This window comes from Semicossyphus pulcher, unplaced genomic scaffold, assembly GCF_022749685.1.
Source record: "Semicossyphus pulcher isolate SPU_LCO1_2020_fin unplaced genomic scaffold, fSemPul1.0.p SCAF_25, whole genome shotgun sequence".
In the NCBI taxonomy this organism is placed as follows: Eukaryota; Metazoa; Chordata; class Actinopteri; order Labriformes; family Labridae; genus Semicossyphus; species Semicossyphus pulcher.
In genome coordinates this window covers 3926928-3949161 of record NW_027211699.1, presented here as the reverse complement: position 1 = coordinate 3949161, position 22234 = coordinate 3926928, and the positions used below count along the sequence as shown (strand labels likewise).

Sequence of the window (22234 nt, the reverse complement as noted above, 5' to 3'; positions counted from 1 at the left end):
TGTAATCTAAAAATAAGTAACAAAAAAAAGCATCCCTCTATTTTTTACACTTCATTACATTATTTGGAGCATCACTCAGGGTGAGAGGGGAGAAATGAGGACACGCGGGGTGAAACAGAGACGATGGAGAAACAAGGGCAGGGTGGAGGTGGAGCTGAATGCCATGCAGTCATCAGGGAGTCAGCCCGGCTTGTTCCGAGAACTCTGCGTCTGAACGAAAAAAAAAAGACTGACTGAAACAAGCTGATGCTTATTTACCTTCCCAGCTTGGAGCAGTGCCAGTCCGACTAGATAAAGGAGGAGTTTGAGTGCTATACTGTGTTATTCCAGAGCAAGAATAGCAAAAGATGTAAGCCTTATACACACATGCACCTTCTTCTGTGATGTGTTAAAGAACATGGAGGTGTTGTATTGGCTTCCACTGCATATTACATGCAGTTATATAACAGTACGATCACGGTGAGATGTCCAGATATCTAAAGATAAGCTGGCAAGTTACTTAGCAACTAGCACGGAGCTGGACGAGGGAAGCAGGTATGATTGCCAACGAATACCGGCCAAAAGTCTTTAATCGCAGGCAACAACTCCAACACTGTGGCTATTTTTGTTTGTGCCATTGGCTCTATTTTATTAATCCTCTACTACAATAATCTATTTTCATCACCAAAATATCAGATTCTCACAGATGAAGTACAAACCTGTGTAACATATTTTTGCCTGATTAATTACACTGTGTGAAAATGTTTTATTTTCAAAGTAAAACTAATTGGTATCAATCACGTTTGTTTGACATTTGCTTAGTATTGAATCCCAGAGGCCCATAGTGACTTCCATTTGTTGTTGGTGTACAATCAGCCGTAGCATTATGACCACTGACAGGTGAAGTGAATAACATCGATTATCTCTCGATGTTAGGCAGCAAGTGAACATTTTGTCCTAAAAGTGTTTAAAGCAGGAAAATTGGGCAAGCGTAAGGATGCGAGCGACTTTGACAAGGGCCAATGGCCAATTTGATGGCTACATGACTGGGTCAGATCATCTCCACAACTGCAGCTCTTGTGGGGTGTTCCCGGTCTGCAGTGGTCAGTACCTACCAAAAGTGACCCAAGGAAGGAAAACCAGTGAACCGGCTCATCGATGCGTGTGGTGAACGAAGGCTGGTCGCAGACCGATCAGGGTGCCCATGCTGACCCCTATCCACCACCGACAGGATTTGGGTTTTAAACAAAAAGGTAAAGGACCCAGGTGCAGACAATGGTATTAATTCAACAAAAAGGCCAAACTAAAGTCTTACTGAGTAGAGAGAGTCCAGGTTACAAAATCCAACAAAAAAAGGTACAACCAAAAATCCAACGGAATTGGGAAACACATGGAGCCACAAGAAAATCCACCCTGGAAACATGAACAAAGCTTCAGGAGGAAGGACAACAATGAACTGGCAAACTCAAAGGGGAAGACAAAGACTATATACACTGGGGATAATCAGAGACAGGTCAGACCAATTAACACAGGTGAACACAATGAGGGCTGGGAACACAATCTAAAAGGTGGGAAACACACAAAGGCAGGAAGTAAAACAAGACATGGGACCAGAACTACAAAATAAAACAGGAAACACTAAAAACCAAACTCAGGACTGACAGTAGAACTCCAGGAAATGATCTCTAAACAAATGAATCTTTGACATCATGTGGATGGTCAGTTGCTTGTGCAAGGCTAACCTGTTGAAGCACCAGGTTGCACTATGGTAAGAAGGCAAGCCAGTGGAGGCAGTGTGATGCATTGGGCAATGGGTCTGCTGGATCCTGCCATTCATGTGGATGTTACTTTGACACGTACCACCTACCTAAACATTGTTAGGGAACGGTATTCCCTAATGGCAGTGGCCTCTTCCAGCAGGATAATGCGCCCTGCCACACTGTAGAAAAGCTTTAGGAATGGTTTGAGGAACACGACGAGTTCAAGGTGTTGACTTGGCCGCCAAATTCCCCGGATCGCAATCCAATCGAGCATCTGTGGGATGTGCTGGACAAACAAGTCCGATCCATGGAGGCCCCACTTCGCAAGTTAAAGGACTCAAAGGATCTGCTGCTAACGTCTTGGTGCCAGATACCTCAGCACACCTTCAGAGGTCTAGTAGAGTCTATGTCTCGACAAGTCAGGGCTGTTTTGTTGGCAAAAGGGGGACCTACACAATATTAGGCAGGTGGTCATAATGTTGTGGCTGATGGGTAATGTCTGCTTGTTTAACTCCAGCATATGACTAAAAAAAGACTCCACTAGTTGTTGCCTTCAATCTCTATTATTTATTATTATTATTATTGACTGATTGAATTTCTATTCATAAATGTGGAGAAAGTATGCACTTTTTTCCTCTGCTCTTGTACTCTTTTGTCTCTCTTCGTGCTGTCTCACCCCATGTTTTGCCAGGTTTTTCAATGGTTTTCTGTTCATGGTAAAAAAAAAAAAAAAAGATCTTATGTAATTGAAATAAAGTAAAATAACTCTTTAGAGACAAATGAACCGCACAGCACTGACTGCATGCCAGCCCCAACAGCTGACAGCTGTTGAGTTAAATTGGCGGCTTAGAGGACCACGCTGTTGGTCTCAACCCAAAGCTGCTCCAAACATTTGTATGCAGAAAGCAGTTTGTGATGTGAAGACAGGAACGCTTTATGACAGGACCAGATAATGTTCTTCTGTCTGTCATTTTTAAATATTGCAAACTATTGTGAACATGCTCTCAAGTAGGGTTGTTCCAATACTGATACCAGTATCGGTATCGGCCTCCAAGACTGCCTAAAAGGTGGTATTGGGTATTGGCAAGGAGTTTACATGTTGCATGCGTGGGTTCCCTCCGGGTACTCCGGCTTCCTCCACAGTCCAAAGAATATGCTTGTTACAGTAGGTGAATGGTGACTCTAAATTGCCCGTGGGAGTGAGTGCCTGTCTCTCTGTGTCAGCCCTGTGATTGACTGGCGATCATGTGAACCCCGCCCCTCTCCCATGGGCAGCTGGGCTTGACTCCAGCCCCCTTGCGACCCTGAACAGGATAAGTGGTATAGATAAGGATGGATGGATGGATGAATGGTTGATGCTATGGTAGAAATGTACTTAATCCAACATGATCACAAAAAAGATATTAACATACCTTACGATGAAACATGGTTTTATATTTCTTTCTCTGTTCATTTTGCAGTTACGGGGACCACGTTCAGCACTTCAAGGTGCTGCAGGACCGCTGTGCTCAGTACTACGTGTGGGACGAGCTCTTCTCCTCTCTGAACGAGCTCGTGGAGTTCTACCACAGCAACAGCATCGCAAAGGAGAGGACCGTCTTCCTGAGGGACCCTGAGCACTTCGCTAGGGTGAGCATGTGACCCCAATATACATCTGTTCTGGTCAGTTTGCGTCTGCCTCGCCTTCTTTTTAAGCAATCACAGCTTTTATTAAGCATCTGATGAGACCTTACAAAAAGCACAAAAAAGCATATTTCTGTTATATTTCTGTCTGTTGCGTTTTTTCAAACATAACCAGCTGACTGCTATGGGAACAGCCCGTATGTTGGTGAAATGTCGGCCGCTGTGACTGTAGCGACCGAGTTTGACGTCGAGGTGCGGCTCGTAAAAGATCACAAGACTGCCGCCGGTTTGGACCAGAACCAAATCAGTCATTTCAGACACCAAGCCAGAGGGAGTGAGCGCCGCAGACACTGATTTAAAAAGGGAAATTAATTACATCGGTCATGATTAAGTTGGTACATATCAAGTTATGACAGAACTTCTCTTTAGTTTGTTTTCAGTCTAGTTTCCATTTATCTTTCAGACACCTGGTGAGTCAGGTTGAGGTTTTTATTCTTATTAGCTAATCCTGCTTTTAATTTGAAAAGGTGAAATAGCATTACATGCTAAAAGTTAGTTAGTTGAGAAAATAAATAAACTGGAAGTTAAAGATAAAGCTGTGGCAGGACAACACCCAAAGGCGTTTCTCAAATTTCAGCGTCTTCTCTGAACTTTCAATCAGGTTTGGTGGGACATATGAAAGCTAGTTCCCATGATGATGTCACCAGGGGAGAAGCTGTCGTTCCTGCGATTGTGAAGTCATTACGCCAGCAGGATCACATAACATGTTAAGTATTCTTGGGAGTGGCAGGCAAGCTGCGCCGCAGGCAAACTCGGTCGCCCACAGAGCGATGTGATCTACAGCCATCCTGACATGTCAACATGTTCACATCACTACTGTAACAGCAGCAGCGTGCTTTTATACCCACCACATCATAATCACTCCTAAAGCCTGGCACCTGAGAGCGTAGACCACCAGTCATAATGGAGCTGAACATGCAGCATCAATCATTGAGAGCAATTAAAGTCATGGTAGGGTAAGAAAAGCTGCCACACAGAGAGCATGTTTGATTTAAGGGAAGATTAAAAATCCAACGTAAGGATCAAGAGAGTTGTTTTAACATTAACATTATCTAGAGGCAGTCAGTCTCTGAGTCCGCTGGGCACCCTGGGTCGGTCGTTTCTCAGTCAGCAGGTTGGGGGTTCAGTCCCTGACTGATTCACAGTCACATGTCTAAGTGTCCTTGGGCAAGACACTGCACCCCAAATTGCAAAAGTAAATGAATGCATAGGGCCTGATTGGAAATTGGCACTAAGGTCATTGCCATCAGTATATGAATAAGTGTGTGAATACGTGAACGTGACATGTAGTGTAAAAGCAGCTTTGAGTAGTTTGAAGACTAGAAAAGTGCTATCTAATCTCAGTCCATTTACCCTCTGACGTTAATATAGCCTCTTGGAACAAGGGCACATTTTTTGGGTGACCTAGACTTTCTTTTCTGATCATTGTTTACAGTCCGATATTAACTTGAGACACAAGACTGAAGTCTGTGTTGAGAGACAGCTTAAAAGAACGCATTGTTAGCTGCACTTCTATGCAGATATCGGTTTATAAAGAATAAAAAAGCTAAATTGTTGTTATTTTCAGCGATTGCAGTATGGACCATGGTTCATGCTTCTCTTACTTTTATGTTTGGAGCAATAGCTTAATGAAAAAAAAGTATCCAAATCTTGCAGTAGCTAAAAAAAGTAGCTAAATCATTTGAGTAGTAGCTAAATCTTGGTAAAAAAAAAAATTAGCTAGAAAGTAGCGAGAAAGAAGCTAAGTCTTGGAGTAGCTAGACAGTAGCTAGAAAAGTGGCTAGAAAAGTAGCTGAAAAGTAGCTAGAAAGTAGCCAAGTCTTGGAGTAGCTAAAAAGTAGCGAAAAAAGTGGCTAGAAAAGTCTAGGAGTAGCTAGAAAAGTAGTTAGAAAGTAGCTAAAAAGTAGCTACAAAGTTGCTAGAACTTGGAGTAGCTAAAACTTGGAGTAGCAACTAAATCTAGGGGTGGCTAAATCTTGGAGTAGGTAAAAAAGTAGCTAAATCTTGGAGTAGCTAAATCTATTTTTCCCGCATACAAACTGAAACCACATGGCTTCAAACACCAAAAATCTTGTCCCTCGACTCCAGACTCTGTACTAGTATGCAGGATCTGTTTATAGAGATTAGGAGGCAGTGAGCTTTATATAGCTAGCTCGCGGCTCCACAGATGGCAATATTGCTATTTTGGTCAGTTGGTCTTTTGATCAACCAATTTGGTCCTGACTTAAATAACTGCATCTGAAAGACAGGCAGGAAACAGACAGATTTCCATTGTTGACAGAGTTTAGCTGGAGTTGTGTTGTTTTGATGTTCCAATAAAATCCAACCAGTTTAATATTGTCGGACCTCTTTTGGTCTTGGCTCTTGGTAATAGTGGAGTGCAACGATGTGAGCATTGTGAACAACCCGTACATGCTCTCACACAAACAACAGACCAGGTAACAATAACAGAGAAGGAACTTGACTTGCTCCTAATGCATGACCCGACCAACATTACAGCCTCAGTCACAGCAGATAAGGCAAATCACTGCACACACAAGGACAGCTGTGTATCTAGTTGTAGTCTTGTAACTAGTGACCCTGCAAGATTCCCAGTCTTTAAAAGTGTTTTAAAAGTATTTAAACGTTTTCCAGTGTACCGCAGATATAACTCCTTTTACAGTGACATTAATCTCATGCACATTCCTACACGAGAGCTGTAACGACATTAGAGTAAAGGGAACATACTCTAATTCTCATAACCAATGAATTTTTAACATTTCCCTCTAATAATGAAGTCATATATTCTATATTTGCTCTTAAGTTAATATCCTGAGTGTATTGCACTTATCTCATTTCCCGCTCCCAAGCGTGCTCAATGACTAACAGGATGTGACATGTTATATTAAGGTCACATCACTCATTAGTGATGTTTCTCTATCTGTGCTGTAACCAGTCATCACTCAGGTACTTCAGCTCTCCTCTAGTTGTACCTATTTCATATTGATTTTGATCACATGTCAAGCAACAATAAGGTTCGTTCCTTTCTAATACCCCTTTCCCACCTAAATTTAGCGTGTTGACGCAGGTTTTTCAGACCAACTTATAAATACAGATTGTTTGTTTTCCCATTGCAAGTGGAGTATACTCCTGTCGGTCTCTTTTCTGCTGCGTCACCGTCTGATGTCACAAACGCGCCCGAAACAGAGTTAGTAAACAGTGAAATTGTTACGCTGGTTAGGTCTTTATAGTCTGTTTGACAAACTCTGCGCCAACAAATTAGTAACGATGTTCGAGCGCTGCTCAGTTGGAGATGGAGAGAGATGACAAGGAGTCGCAGAAGTTACAGACGGCGCATAGCATCGCACTGGAAAGCACGGAGATTAGCTTGTTGACACAGGTTTGGTGTTCCCATCAATACCGATCGGAATTATGCCATGGCAATAATTACCTGGGTCTACTGCAGAGTCATTTGACCCGGGTCTGAATGCCGATTGTAATGTTCCCATTAAGCAAAAAAGCCGGGTGTTAGCAGGTTTTTTGACCAGTGGGAAAGTGGCTTGAGAGCTACAGTGGCCTACAAGGGCAATCGCACTGCAACAGTTTCCATTAGAAGAAACAGGCTGCAAATTCATAAACGATGTCAATTCAAAAAGTCCAAAACACATGCAACGACAGCACCGTCCAGCCCTGTAGGGGCACTCGGTTTAAAAGTTAAGAGCAAGAGTTAAGTGTTGCTTTCCCTACCTACAGATCTAAGTTAGCCGTGCAGCTAGCGCTACAATCAGCTAACTCTGCCCTGTGTCGGCCTCTGAGCACTCACTCCTCAACTAGCACAGGAGCTTGTTACACCGAGCGCCCCCTACAGGCCTGGAGCACTTCAGTTGTGTTGACTGGATTTGCAGTCAACACCCCCTTGCAGTCTGGGTTTGTGTGTTTATGACTTTGCATCAATTCTGTATTTGCAGCACGTTTGACGTTAATGCACTTGTTTCGGGCTTTTGCGGTGCGTTTTTGAATTTGCATCGTTTCTGAATTTGCAGCCTGTTTCTTCAAATGGAAACTGTTTGGGCCGTGGATGAGATGAGATTACAGTTGCAGGTGTTTGCAGTGTATTTAAAGTGTTTGGCCACTTTAATGGGTAAACATGCATTTTTATATCCTTCTTTCGAAAGCAGCAGCCCAAAGCAACTCATCCTGCAGATTGGATCCATTTTTTTTGACTCCTCTGGTTCTTTTTGCTGGGAAATCCAACTTGAACTTCTATCAGCCCACTGCATAACATGCAAGTCAATAAAAAGTAGGGAAGATGCAAGGAAAGCATAAAGGTGCAGGCCTACAGGTGCAGCAAAGGCTGGCTTGGTGGTAATATTAAAGGTTCAGTGGCCGGTGAGTCAGTGCTGCTAAAAGAACTAAACTGAAAGAGAAAAAATAACACACTTACACACACGCGCCTACATCTTTCTATGCTTGTTAAATTGTCCAGAAGGTGTTTTATTGTAGTTTCGAGTTTGTATTCATATTCTGGCAAGGTGGTCTATTGTGCTTTTATCACTTGTCCATCCTGTCTTATCTTTATTCTGCTTCCAGTCAGAACACTTGAACCCAATCATTGCAGTAGCATAGTGTACGTCTCTGTAAAAACCTTAAAGAAAGAGCTCATAGTAAGTTTTAGATGCATTGCCTGGAGTCCTCTCATGCATCTTAAAGGACATAAAAATGAATGCACAGTTGAATAAGTTTGCAGCTAAAAGAATAAAGTGTGTGAATCTTTTGTTCTTTGAAGATGATTCACATTTATTGATCTTTGTGACGTGCAAGCTTTGCCTCGATAAATCTTCAGATTACCCCTCTCTTTATAAAACCTCTCTTTAAGCGTGAGGGAGCCTTTTCTTTCTTAAACTCAATTCTGTACCTCAGATTGGGTGATTGCTATAAAATCTAGGGCTGATTTTTCTCCTAATCTTCATTTATTCAGCGACAGTTTGACTGCTGCAGTATGTCGCCTGGTGGAGCAGGAGACTCTCAGATGAGACGACAGGTTTTGATCCTAAATATAGGTTTTAGTTTCACAAAGCAGCTTCTAACAAAGTCAGTTTGGTGCATGTTGTAAATCACTGGGGATGTTGCACGGTATATTCTATCATCTGCAGCTGGAGCAGGTGTAAGTTAGGAATGTAGCTTCGGGGCGTTCTGATGGTAGTTAGACTGGAGGTAACGTCAGTTGTCCTGCGGGAGAACGGAAAACTGTGTGACCTAAATACTGTCACAATCTAAATCTCTTTAACATACATTTAGAACAACAGCAGGTCTGTGTAACACTCATACACTAGTTCATCCTCTGCTGCTGCCATGTACTCCGCTTAATAGTAACATAATTACAATAGTTATGGAAAAACGCACCAATTAAAATGCTAATTAGCATTCATTGGTGCCCCTTCAGTTACCTTTAATAACATCTTTAAATAGCTGTTTCTTTTTAACAAAGGGAGAACATGTTCACTCCACTACACCACCCACATCTTCATAACTGCTGTTCACAAGCGTGCATCTCTAGTGTTTAGGATGTGGCTGCTCAGCATTACATTACAGTAAGTCAAGTTTAGTTATATATTTATATGGTACATTTTAAAGCACCTTTTACACTGCAAGTTTGAGGTGGGAATGTTACGCCTTCTGTTATGCGTCATCAGCAGCATGTGTGTTTATGTCGCGCTCTTTCTTTACATGACGCACGCCAGCGCCGGAACGCAATGTAAAAACACTGGAGCGGCTTTACGCCGGCGTGGATTGGTTCAACGTAAAATGGCAAAGGTGGCGCAACAGGACGTTCGTTAGGCACTGGGGCGGAACCGCAGTGTAAAAAGGGCGAAACATACTATTTACAGGCACCCGGAAATTCCACCATTAGCAGGAAGTTGGCGACAGCAGCAGGGATAAAATTCCTTTAACAGGCAGGAATCTTGAACACAACTAGTATCAGGGTGGGCGGCCAGCTGACTCAAATGGTTGGGATGAGAAAGAAAGTGGGAAAGAAATAAAAAAAAAATCATCATACATTAATACAATGCATGTTACACAGATATAATAACTTTTAGCAATGGTAAGGTCGTCAAATAAAGATGTTTGGTTACTGCCCTGAGCATCTTACCTCCGACCAAACAACACAGGCCTTCTAGCAAGGAGACCAAAAGTAGATGTGTTATTGTTTTAACTTCCACCATGATGTTTTTTCTCACCTTAACCGAGTTTTTATACCTGAATGTAACCAAGCAGACAATTTCACGCTGTGTTGAAATGGTACAAAAAAAGATCCTAGCATATGCATCTGTATGACATGCAAAAGGGGTGTGACAAAAGGTTGGTTTTTAACAAGCCAGGATGAGAACGTGCTGCAATGATATTAACAACACTAATAATGATAGACACTTAACATCCTGTATGTATGTTTTAAAAAATCAATACAAAACATATTGTCGTTAAAAAGTGCATTAAAGAAAGATTGCAGCCAGTAGTTATGCATGTATACTTTCTGGTTTGAAACACATTATGCAACTCGTCTTATTTAATGTTCATATTTTATAATACCTTATCCTACAATGTTATGAGCCCAAGGTCGGTCCCATATAGAGACCATGACTCTGTTCATGTATCTGGAATATTCATATAAGTTTAATCAGGGCTGAGTCGTGTACAATACTCGCTCAGTGTTTCTTTGCCCCAGGTCTGAATGCTGAGCTTGTAGGTCACCTTGCTGTTTTATATTAATATCAACACTAATGAGGGTTGCATGCTAGGTGGGCCTTGTTTACATACATGAGTGTACAGTCCTAGAAGATGTGTTATTGGGCTGCAAATATGATTATTTCATATCAGCCAACTGACATAAAAGATGCATCAATATATTCAACTTTCATCCCTGCAGTTAGTCTAACAAACCTGAGTGACCATTCTAGGACTGAACATAATACTGACTTATATGACATTATAATGTAGTCCATATGGAAGCTGTGGATTTATGTATTTCAATAATAAACTAAAGAAAGTTTTTGTTGATTATCATTATCACTCAAGCTGGTCATAGTGTGGCTTTAAAGGCCCATAGCTGAGGAAGCCATGCATCCTAAAGGTGCTGTGTTTATCTGTCACTCCACCTCACATCATAGTGGCTTAGTCATACCTTAATGTCTGTCGCCTTGTTTATTCTTCAGCTGTTACAATGAGAGTCTTAATTTGAAAAACTGGATGTATTCCATCGTCTATTTTAACAACACAAATAGAGCAAGCATCTCAAATATTAAGCGAACACAATGTCTGTCAAAACTGAAAACTGAAAGAAGTATTTTATTCTCTCATATCTAAGTATACAACTTGTGGTGCTAATTTAGGCTTTAATTTTAATAAAACGAGGCAGCAGAACAAAGAGAACAGACAAGATCTCCATCCTGCCTCCAACACATTCGACACTCTAAATTTAGCTTGATCCAAACTGACTTTTATACTGTCATTTTATATAAAATCATGCTCAGCGGGTCTCGTATCTGCAGGGCTTCAACAAAGCTCCAACACCCACTGATTGTCTCTCACTGAATGTGTCTCTCCACACGCTATAGTACAACAGAGTCTCCATTAAGGTTTCACTCACAGATGAGACGATAACAGGACGACTAAATGGCAAGATACAGTAAACCTTTTCTCCCCTCATACATTATTCCTATTCCTGCCAAGTTATTTCGTAACTCACCGCTCTCTTTCCTTCTAACCTTGTTAATTATGCACATCGCACAGTTGCCGGTTGTGCTGCAGCCGTGATGTCTTTATCCAACACAGAGCTGTCCACACAGCTCTGAACTGTCATGTGTTTTGGACACTACATTAAATATAGACCACACTGTGTATTTTTTATGATAATTGAGCCAGGCTTATCATACAAGCCTTACCAGGAGGTGGCGCTATGACAAAAACGTAATGTTGGCATATAAACGTGTTGAGGAAGGGACTGTTTTCAAACATGTAAAGTTTGGGGTACATTAGACACTGTATGTGTGAGTTACAGCAACTTCCTGTTTCATGGCAGGACATCAAATTTCAGGGAGCCGCTACAGTCGCACCATTTAAGGGTTGTACAAGAAAAGACAAAATTTTCACCCTTAAGGTCTTTTCTACCAGTTGTGAAAGTTTAATGCGGACCAGATAACCGCCCTTGAAGGAGTTGTTAAAATATTCAAACTTTTGGGGGACTTCCTGTTAGGTTTAGGATATAGCGTTAAAAGGCTTTTTTGTAGATCTGGACATGATATATATTGATACCAAATTTCACAAATCTAAGTGAAAAGTACTGTTGGGGACTAACTTTTGAAATATTGTATATGGCACTACAGGGAAATTTTGCCATGGCCATCGTTTCAAATTTCGGTCAGTCGCCACGGCCATGCTGTTCGAGGATTATATAGCATCTGAAGAACTTTTCATCCATAAGGTCCCTGCAATATGCTGACCAAGTTTGATCAACTTTCTAAGCGGAGTCGGCTAAAATGAAAGCCTTGTAACTTACCAAAAAATAGTCCCTAAAATTGTAGTTTTTTTACTCAAATTGTCCGTCTTCTTGTTGAGTTTAGGCCCAAAGAGACTTTTTTGGATGTTTCATGGACCTACTAAATTTCATTCATCTTCTGTTAAACATACAGAAGGACTGCTTTAATGTCCCAGTCCCAAGACCCTAATCTGTACGCTTTTTCTGGTGTGTGTACCATGTTTCGAAAGTTTTTAAGCAACTGTAGTAGCCCCTGAAAAAACAACTTCAAGCATCATCAAGTTCTAAAGGCTTAATGTTTTTGTTGGTGCCCTAATAATAATCCTGTCAGATACAATAGGGTCCTTGCACTGCTTGGTACTCTGCCCGAACTAGTTTCTGCATTGCTCCCTTTCGGCGTGCAGATTATGAAATGAAAGCATGAAAACAGGATCATAGAGAAATAAAAATATTGCCCTAAGCTGATGTTCGACTATTGTCTGAGTCTCTTCCTCCCCGAGTCTGACACGCAGCATGATCACAGTTTTGTTTTGGGTCAGTCTCACAGACACAAGCTAATCTTTCGAGGAATGGTGTAATCGGAGTTGCGTCTCGCTGCGCAGCTTTCTGTGTTGATACTGTGCAGCACGTCTTTCCAAACTAATTCCCATCAGCTCATTACATGGCCATAGATCGCTTCTTATCTCTCCATGGCAGGATGGGAAATAATTCTGTCACTTTTAAAAAAAAATTTTGCTCCCCAACACATCCCTAAGGTCCTCTTGTCTCATAGCTTTCTCTTCAAACAAAAGCCTGTTTGTGCAGAACTTTGACCTCCTTTTGACATCTTGTCATTTTTTAGTCCAAACAGAGGCAGTGTGGGGCTCTTTTCCCCCTAAATGCCTCGGGTGTGTGTGTGTGCAGAGACAAATCTAGTGCAAAGCTGTAGTCCATTGATGTTACTGAGTAATTTGTTCCCCTGTCAGCGCTTGCTCTGGATCGGAGCGGGCGCTGAAGAGGACAATGATCACAAGGCAGCCGAGTGCAGCAGATACGGACGGACCATATTTCTCCGTCCAAACAGTCGTGCCTCACTAACCGGAAAAATGAACTGCTTTTCCCTGCACATTGCAAAGGAAGCCTCAAAGACTCCCAAGCAAATAGGGACGTGCACACACACGCTGGCTCACACCCAAATACAGAGGCACGGCTCTCTAACAACAGGTCTAGACTAGATTAGCGGAACAATGGAGGACAAATTTGCTAGGATTTAATAGATTTTTGGGATTATTAGATGGTGTCTGTGTCACTTGATCCCAATCCTGCTGTCTGGTTAGTGTCTGTGCGTGTTTGTGTGTGTACCTGCCTCTGCTTGGATATCATACTTTTTGGTTAAAGGTTGAAAAGAAAACATCCCACTGCAATAAAACCCAGAAATGCAACACCTATTCTCACACCCGAAAAAAATATTGATATTCCTTCCAGTATCTCACCTCTCTCCCAGTTCATATCACATCCACTTTTCTCCGCGGGAGATGCAACTGACAACCGAGGGGTTAGTTAAGTTCAAGATGCTCTCCTTAAAATAGCTGCTTTTATTCTGCTACTCTTAAACTGTTTTTACTTTCAGACATCAGAGGAGGCCGGCTATCAGGAGGGAAGAAAAAACACTACTCCTGAGAAACACAGTCGGACAGATAAAGTGCAGCATCTGACGATAGAATTGAAGGCGCCCTTGCCTTGATTTGCCATCAACATCACGATTTAACAGTGTGTTGTTTTCTGTTCTCTTGTCTGAGCCTCGCGCACATTATTCTGGACTTATAACGCCTCTCTGTCTCTGTCTTCCTGTCACCGTTTAAAGCTGCTGTGCTCTGATAAAGCCCAGGTGTACCCAAATAAACCAAAACCAATGAAACCAAGAACTAATCAAAAAGATACACGTAGAGAAACTTTTCTGAATACAAACTTTCTTAACCTGCTTAAAAGACAAAGCACGGCAGCAAATATAAGATGGCCATTAACCAAATATGCCGTATGAGGACACGTTGAAAAGTAAACGCTAAAGAAAAACATGTCATGTTTCTCAGGATGGTAAAAAACAAATGTAATGGGAGCACATAATCGACGTCACATTTTCTGATTTAGCGTCAGCTGGGTGTAGACAGCATGTCAAAATGCCAGCTGCAGCCTCAGAGGTGTCATGTGAAAGTATAAACCGGCTGTCACTTCTTTATCTGTCTACCTGTTAGTCTAGTCTGTCTGCTGAGTCGACCTGTTCACCTCAATGACTCCGTCTGCCTGTCACAGCCTGTCTGCTGTCAGTATGTCACATGATCAGACTCTGCTTGGCAATAAAAAGCTGCCATAGCTTTCTCTTTGTAATTTGGTTAATCACTGTCGCAGATATTACATACACAACACAGAGAAATATTTTCTTTTCTTATTGACTCTCTAGCTCTCATATCTACGCCGCAAAAAATGAAGGTACTGCCAGTTAGCCTAGCTTAGCATAAAGACTGGGAGGGGGAAACAGCTGGCCTGGCTCAAAAAACAATCCAGCACGTAATTTCCAGTATAACCAAAACGTTACCATTTTAACACTTTGATTTTTCTACAGATTGAAAAAAAAAAGTTTTTGAGATTACCTTTGTTAGTTAGCTAGCACATTGGTAAGCTAAGCTAAGCGACTGCTGGTGTTAGTTTAACACTGTTTTCAGAGATATATAATGCTCTGCTTGAAATAATACATTGTGTTTGAGTTTTTTCTGCAAAATATGTTTAATTACATTGTAAAAACCCTCCCAAGGCATCTCCTACTTCTCCCTCATTAAAAATTCCAGAATCTGCATAGGCCCCGCCCACTATGTCCTACGTTTCTCCTTTCATAAAATTACAGCAGAAAAAAACGTCTCTGCATTGTTTAGTGGCAACTTGTTGAAACTAAGCTAGCTTGAAATTTTGTAATCAGCAGAAGTAACGTTAATGTTAGTAGTCAGTAGTGACAGTTACAGCTGGCTCACGCATCGCTGAAGTGGTCGCCATAGGTTACACATAATGATATGCATAGCGTCACCCCGTCCATTAACAGGATTGGCTCCTTAGGTTTGTGACGCCTCAAACCTGCCAATGTGAAAATGTGTTGTTCAGCCTGTCCTTGGTACACTGCAGTTTAAAAGCAGACAGGCCCAGCCATGGAGATGACTGCTGATGTTGTCCCTGATATGTCTCGTAGCACATGAAGAACACCACATGGAGATGTTTACAAGGATTAACACTTGATTTTCACTAGAGGGGGGCTTTAAGTTTGGTACCAATCTACTGATCTAACTCTAATGAAGAAAGCCAATAACGTGATTTCCAAAATGTTAAATAAGGCCAATAACTGGCATGTCTTGTAAATATTAGGCTACTTCATCATTGAGTTTTTTCTTTCATGGCTATATTCTTTTTCTGTCTGCGTGCTGCTGTCATGGTCAAACCTTTCTCATCATATCAATATTTAATATGAGAGGAGTGACTGGCCGTGGTCCGGCTGGATGAAAGTTAAAAGAATAATATAAATGAAATATATATGTACTCCAAAGTACTGAAGAATAAATGGTTTATTAAATGCACACAGCTAGCTCTTAACCTGAAAACAAGGGCTGCTATTTTAAAACGTACTACATTTTACCAGGTGCTGCAAAAGAAAAAAAGTTTTGTTTTGCTTTTTTTGGTTTTAACAAGTGTGGGGATTCAAAGAAACACCACCTAATTTAAAAATTCACAGACTGTAGCATGGTTACTTTTGTTTACCGTCTTTGTAATAAGCCAACTGGCTGCTAACTGTAGCTACATATTTAGCACTTTTTTGTTGTTGATAGTTGTCCAGGAAATAAGGTACCACTCTCATGCCTGTACAAATGGAAGTGTATCATTATTATTATTATTATATTAATTTGTGCTTATTTGCAAATTCCCCATTGGCTGTTACCAGTTGACGTTAGCGGTGTTCCCCTTTAAAAACTTAAAAACAAACTTTATCAAAAGTTGCGAGGCTAATTTTCTATCTCCCTTCCCCCACAGCGTCCCCACCATGCCCACGCTCTCTTCGACTTCACGCCTCACCACCCGTCCCAGCTACGCTTCCTGCGCGGTGATGTCATCGAACTCATGGACTGCTCTGATTCGCTGCGCTGGAGGGGCAGATGTCACGGACACGTGGGCTTCTTTCCCCCGGAGTACGTCCAGCCCATTTACCAATGCCAGTGACCTGACGAGCGAATCAAACACACAGCCATTCCTACAGGTTCACCAGTGAAGCCGTCTTGACCCCGCCCCTCACACTGCTCACCTGCTCCGCACTTGACCATACATCTTTGGAGCAGTAAACTGACGACCTACAACTGAACTGCTCAGTATGTTGCCGACTCCTCCTTTTTGTCTGTGATGCCACCTGTCAATCACAAGCCCTGCCCAATCAGCTTTTACCTCCTCCTACAACTCAACTCCTCTAATAAAAAAGATATGGACCTAGACACTGTGGAGAATTTACACACAGGCACAGATAAACCTCCATACACATATTGGAGGAATGATCATTTATTAGAACTTTTCAGCACTGGTGGAGGCTTAATACAAGCAGAACCTGATGGGGGGGGAAACTTTGTGGGCAATGGGAGGTCGTAGATAGAAGGAAGAATTTCTTTGCTACGGAGAGACACAGAGCGTCATTATGTTGTGAACATTTGAGCCATGAAAATGTGGATCTTTACCTGCAAACTACTTGTATGTTTAATGAGAGCAAGGAAAGTGAATGCATGTGTGTGTGAGTTTGTCGAAAATGATTGGTGTGAGTGTGTCCGTACAGCCCCGTGCTCTGTGGACCAGCAAAGGAGGTGTAAGTGACCAGTTGGATGAACACTGCCCAGACGATGCTTTGTTTTAAATACACAGCTTATAATGTAATACCCTCAACTCAATATATGAGTCATTTGTTTGTTTCATTGTATTTATTCTTATTCATGCGTAATCTTAAAATGCATATATTACAAGTAAGATGAAACATTGTACAAAGGTTTTGTTTCTGTTGTACCAGATTGTTTAAGAAAACCACATTTTATGTGATTAACAGTGAGAACTGGGACCGGTCTTCCTCAACCTGTAATGACAAATCATTGAAATAAAGTGAGACATTTACCTCTTTCAACTTGACAATGCACATTAGTGTACAATGGAATTACTTTTATATGAAATTTTATCAAAGAATGATCTTGGGTAAACAAACTATTACTTACACTTTGCTGGATTGAACTATGAAATGTGTTTCTGCCTACATAAATGACAGAAAGACAGATAATAAAAGGTTAGACTAAAGGGTACTAAGTGGAATTCTCATAAAATTGTTGTTCTTATTGAAAGTGGTGGCTGTTTGCTGCAGTAACATGTTGCCTGCACAGCGTAGGCGTCAGCAAGCATTCTGGACAAAGGCCAAAACATTGACATGACACTCTTGAGAATGAACTTAATAAATGGGTTTTGCATTCTTTATACGCCTCCGCTTTAACAGTTAGATCATTCATTAATAAATCCACAGTTTTTCACATTACGTAAGCTACTACCATGGGCAACGTATGCTGGTGAAGTATTTTGACTTTGATTATGCACTCAGTACTTTTCTAGCAAGAACATCAGCAAGCTAGCAAGCTAAGGTTAGCCAGCTAGCTGTAACTTAAATACTATTCTTGGATCTGACCTTGATTGCTAGCTCAGTTGATCATTTCAGTGCAATGCTGTCTAACTTTACATGCACATTTAATATCATGCATTCTTAAAGGGGGAGTATTATGCTAATTTCAAGCTTCATATTTTACTCTGTGATACCTGTGGAGTAGCTTAGCATAATTAACAGTTTATAAAACTTCTCACACTGGTGCTCTGTGCAGGGCCTCATACAGCCTCTGCCTGAAAAGACTCAGTCAGCTTTAAGAAACCCCGCCCCTACAAGCCCACTTTCTTCTGAGTGGCCAGCTCTCTGAAGATTGTTGAGGCTGCACTTTGTGAGGTCACAAAGTGCAGCATGTAGAAAAAACTATCTGAAACCTAGTGTTCACAGCAGCCTGCAGACAGAGCTGAGAAGCCTGGGGATTACTCCAACAAACTACAGATTTGAAAGTTCATTATATATGAAACATTATATATATATGTCTTAAAATGTGAAGCAGCATAATACCCCCTCTTTAAAACACAAACGGTAAATACAGCTAGAGTCAAGACAATGTAACCAAAACCTTGCTAATCATAAACCAGCGCAAAAATATAAAAACTCAAACCCCAATGTTCTGAAAAGACAACAGTCTGATACAAGGAATGTTGGGATATGAGGGCGGTTACCTACAATACCCATCCATCGATCCATCCATTATCCATACCGCTCATCCTGTTCAGGGCTGCAGGGGGCTGGAGCCGACCCCAGGTTCCTACAATATGTGATTTATAAGATCATTTCTTGCCTCTTGGTTTGAACAAAATATGGTTCTGCATAGAACCCTCAGAAGACAAGGGAATCTTTATCGGTGAAACCCCTATAAATGGTTACTACTGAGTCGTCTGTTAGTGTAGATAATTCACTTGGAATATAAAAGGCTCCTTGGTTAGATCCCTCTCTGAGGGTTTTTGATGAAACCCTTGGAATACAAAAAGGTTCTCAGTATAGACTCCTGTGTTGGCTCTTGATTAATCCCTTGGAATATTTAAGGGATCTAGCAAGAAAACCCAAGGTCTGTTCTGATTGCACCCTGATAAGCAGAAAGGTTCTGGAAAGAACCCGCATAGAGGGTTCTGGGTGGAACCACAACAGGGTTGCAAGTAGAACCTCAAATTGGGTTCATTGAAACATTCTAGTCTACTCCTCGTGTGAGGTTCAGGGCAGAACTCCAGTTCCAGGAGGAATCTTTATAAAGTTCTAGCAGGAACCAAAAAATATAGAACGCATTTTTGGCCCAATCCAGAGGCTGCATCCTTTGAAGGCCGTATTTGAAGGCCGATTACTTCACAGCGTGTCGAAGGCTGTCCCAGTTCGAAGGCTCCTTCAGATGCGGCCGACAAATGCGTCCTTTTTTTCCGGATCGCGAAAAGGAAGAATCCATCAGGTGCATCCTTCGCAGCCCAACGTATACCGAGATTCATTACACGACAATTCAAACGAGATGGCGGACTTCTAATTGTAAACGTTTTTGTTCGGCTTTAATGGTCTATGCAGGATATGAATGGCGCATCCTCCGTAGACCACCTCCTTTGAAGGCTGCAGCCCCTGAATTGGGACAGAGGGAATAAGTGCCGCAAAGATTTCACAGGATGTTGATTCATCCACGAGTCAATTACGAGAACTTAATTATTTTATGAATCAATTAATCATGATAGTAATTTATCTAGCAAAAATGTCAGTTATTGCTGGCAGCAGCTTCTCTCTTGCTGAAAATAATAATTATTTGCAGGCCTGAACACAGTGTTTAAACATCATCAGGTTTTAAGTCTCTATTAGTCTCCTGTTCATGCCAGGAGTGATCTCACAGCCATGTCGTTCTTGCTGTCAACAAGAGGTATTAAGTCTCATTGTGTTTTATGTGCGCAGCTAAACAGCCTTTCACTGGTGGTGACAGACACATACACAGTCACACAATATATGCCACTATGGATGACAGTCGTGTTGTGCTATGCGAGGAATGCAGCTCTGCTTCTCTCACCAGGATGTGATGTGTGAAATGAAGCCGGATACAGGGTTTCATTCTTTAATTCTCCTGGATTGAATAACTTCTAAACTGTTTTCTTTCACTCTATTGTCTCCTCTTATTACTTTTAACAAAACACTTTCTTTCACTCCTCCCGACAGAGTCACCTCTGGCCTGCCAATGACAGTTAGTCAATAAAACCAGCGAACATCCGGCAGGAGAATAGAAGAGAGGAGTTAAAGGTGTACCAGAAATAGAACTTGTTTTCATCCACTGTTCTGTTTTAACTGCTGACTCACTTTGAAGTACATGTTCTGTAAATAAGGACACAGACTTGTATATTCATGATGACATATTTGTGTCATATGCTAGAATGGAGACAGCACAAGAATACTAAACGGCACTGACTCACTGTCGGAATAAAAAATCGCAAGCGAGAGATGAAAGAAAGAAAGAGATAAAGGAAGACAAAGGGGGGAATTGCAGGTATGGAAGAGAGTAAAATGTTAGAGAGTGCAAGTGTACGTACGCCAGAGGGAAAGGTAGGGTGGGGAAACAACTGCTCGCACGAGAGTGTCACTAAAAGAGCAAGTGGCAGGGGAAGGTGTTTCAGATGAGATGATTCAGATCAGTGATGTTCATTGCATTAGAAGCAACAGTTAAACCAGTTTGGCTGACTGTCTGCCTCTGGCCCTTTAAGTGAGAAGAGAAATAAGCACAAACAGTCTGCAAATGCCTCGTAAAAACCGCACAAGTCTATCAGATAATTAGTCAGTATTCTGCCAATAAGCGAGTCGGTAAATCAAGAGATTAAATAGGCAGCCAGCTAGTGATTCACCAAGTGATTCACTGAGGGTGTGATCAGCAATGACAGACAGACAGTCAGAGGGAACGTTAGGTGCCAGGACCCCCGCTGTGCCGACGCAGTGTCCCATAGAAATGAGGAGAGTGCGTTTTTGATGCAGTGCAGTTGTCAATCTGGACACACTCCTCTTGGCTCTGCGGGGAAATCTCTCAAGCCAGGAAGTTCACACCTGTTAAGGTGAATTGAATTTATATGCATGTGGAATATATGCTGAGCGTTTCCTGTCATGCCCTGGGTCTTGCATCCAGTGAAGAGCAGCAGAGGCGATTGTATCAATCCTGAGAGGTTATGGTTTCCCACGTCAGAGCGAGTAGCGATCAGGTCTTTACAGGCCTGGCTCAACATGTACTGGCCTATTATCTGAAACCACATGTAAAATCTGACTACAATCCTTCTGTACTAAAAATATACAGGAAACTATTATCTTCGTAGCCATATAAGGAAACAACGACTGCAATTCATTTTCTAGCCTGTAGGGTAATATTCTCCACTGGAAGGGCACCCTAGAGGCCACTTTATACCATTTACTCCACTCTTGGACACCGCTTTATGTTTTCTCCACTGGAAAAGGCACCCCGGGAAGGCACTGCGTAGCATTTTCACCCATTTGTGTACTGCTTGACGTTGGCTCCACTAGAAGGGCAACATACAGTGTAACATTTACTCCAATGGAAGGGCCCTTGTGTTTTCTCAATTGGATGGGAGTTCTAAAGGGTGCTTACTTCCCACTGGAAGGGCACCCTTGGACACTGCTTTATTCTCCACTGGAAAGTGTCATGGTTTTGAGCTATTGTTTTCTTATTTTTCATCGTTTATATTTTCAGTTTTATTGTTTATACTGTGATCTAACGCTGCTGTCATTTCAGACCCAGCCACTTCCACCTGTCTCCGTCTCTGCCTGTAGAGTCACCTCACCTGCTCCCCATTGCCTGATTAGTGACTACGTAAGCTCTCCAGTGTTGCGTAATCTGTTTTTGATCTAATTTTTCACTCTGCTTGTATTTTCGGATTTGACTTCAGTCTGACCCCTTTGACTTAGTTTGCCTGCCTGGACTTTGTATGCTTGTGTTTTTGGATGTTGTAAGTAAAGACTTGATTTTCAGGTTTTTTTACCTTCGACTGCTGTCTTCTTGCAGTCTAGAGTCACATGATGGTGCTGTGTTGTGTCTTATATATAAGCAGGGTATCTCGTATATGACGTCACACTGTGCAGTAAAACATATATCGGAGAAACAGGAAGGTCATTCAGCAGGCGCAAGAAAGAACACCAGAGAGGGAAACATCGAGGAAGCGCACACGAGCAATAAAAGACAAAGCAGAACAGGAAAACCTAAAATCAGCCATATCGGACCACTGCAAAAGGGAAAACCATATCATGAACTGGGAAAAGGCCAACGTCATTGGGTCAGAGAGCAACAAGTACCACCGTTGGATCAGGGAGGCCACTGAGATCCAGAAACGTCCCCAAAAGACAGTGAACCGGGACGAGGGGGCATCAGGAAGCAGTCAGACAGCAGCAGGTGTGATCGCCCAGTCAAACCTGACAGGACAATCAAATCTGCATAAACAACAGCTGATAAGACACGTCACAGCAACAGACAGCTGTCGAATCATGTTAAGTTAAAAATCATTGTCTATTGATAAGAAAAGTACTAATAAATTCAGTGAAGACAAGATGAACCTTTTTGGACTATTTGTTTTACCTACTGAGTCGTGCGCTTGGGTTATTTTTGCCACTGAGCTG

General features: G+C 41.8%; 1 protein-coding gene across 1 annotated transcript in view; it reads left to right on the top strand.

Annotated features, from left to right (window-relative positions):
* Positions 1-17118, top strand: part of grapa (GRB2 related adaptor protein a) — a 34934-nt gene extending 17816 nt beyond the window's left edge. The window contains exons 4-5 of the mRNA XM_069676218.1: positions 3200-3368; positions 15982-17118. Of these exons, the coding sequence (XP_069532319.1) occupies positions 3200-3368; positions 15982-16167 (355 nt within the window). The 3' untranslated portion in view covers positions 16168-17118. The remainder of the gene's footprint in view (positions 1-3199; positions 3369-15981) is intronic.
* Positions 17119-22234: the final 5116 nt, after the last annotated feature.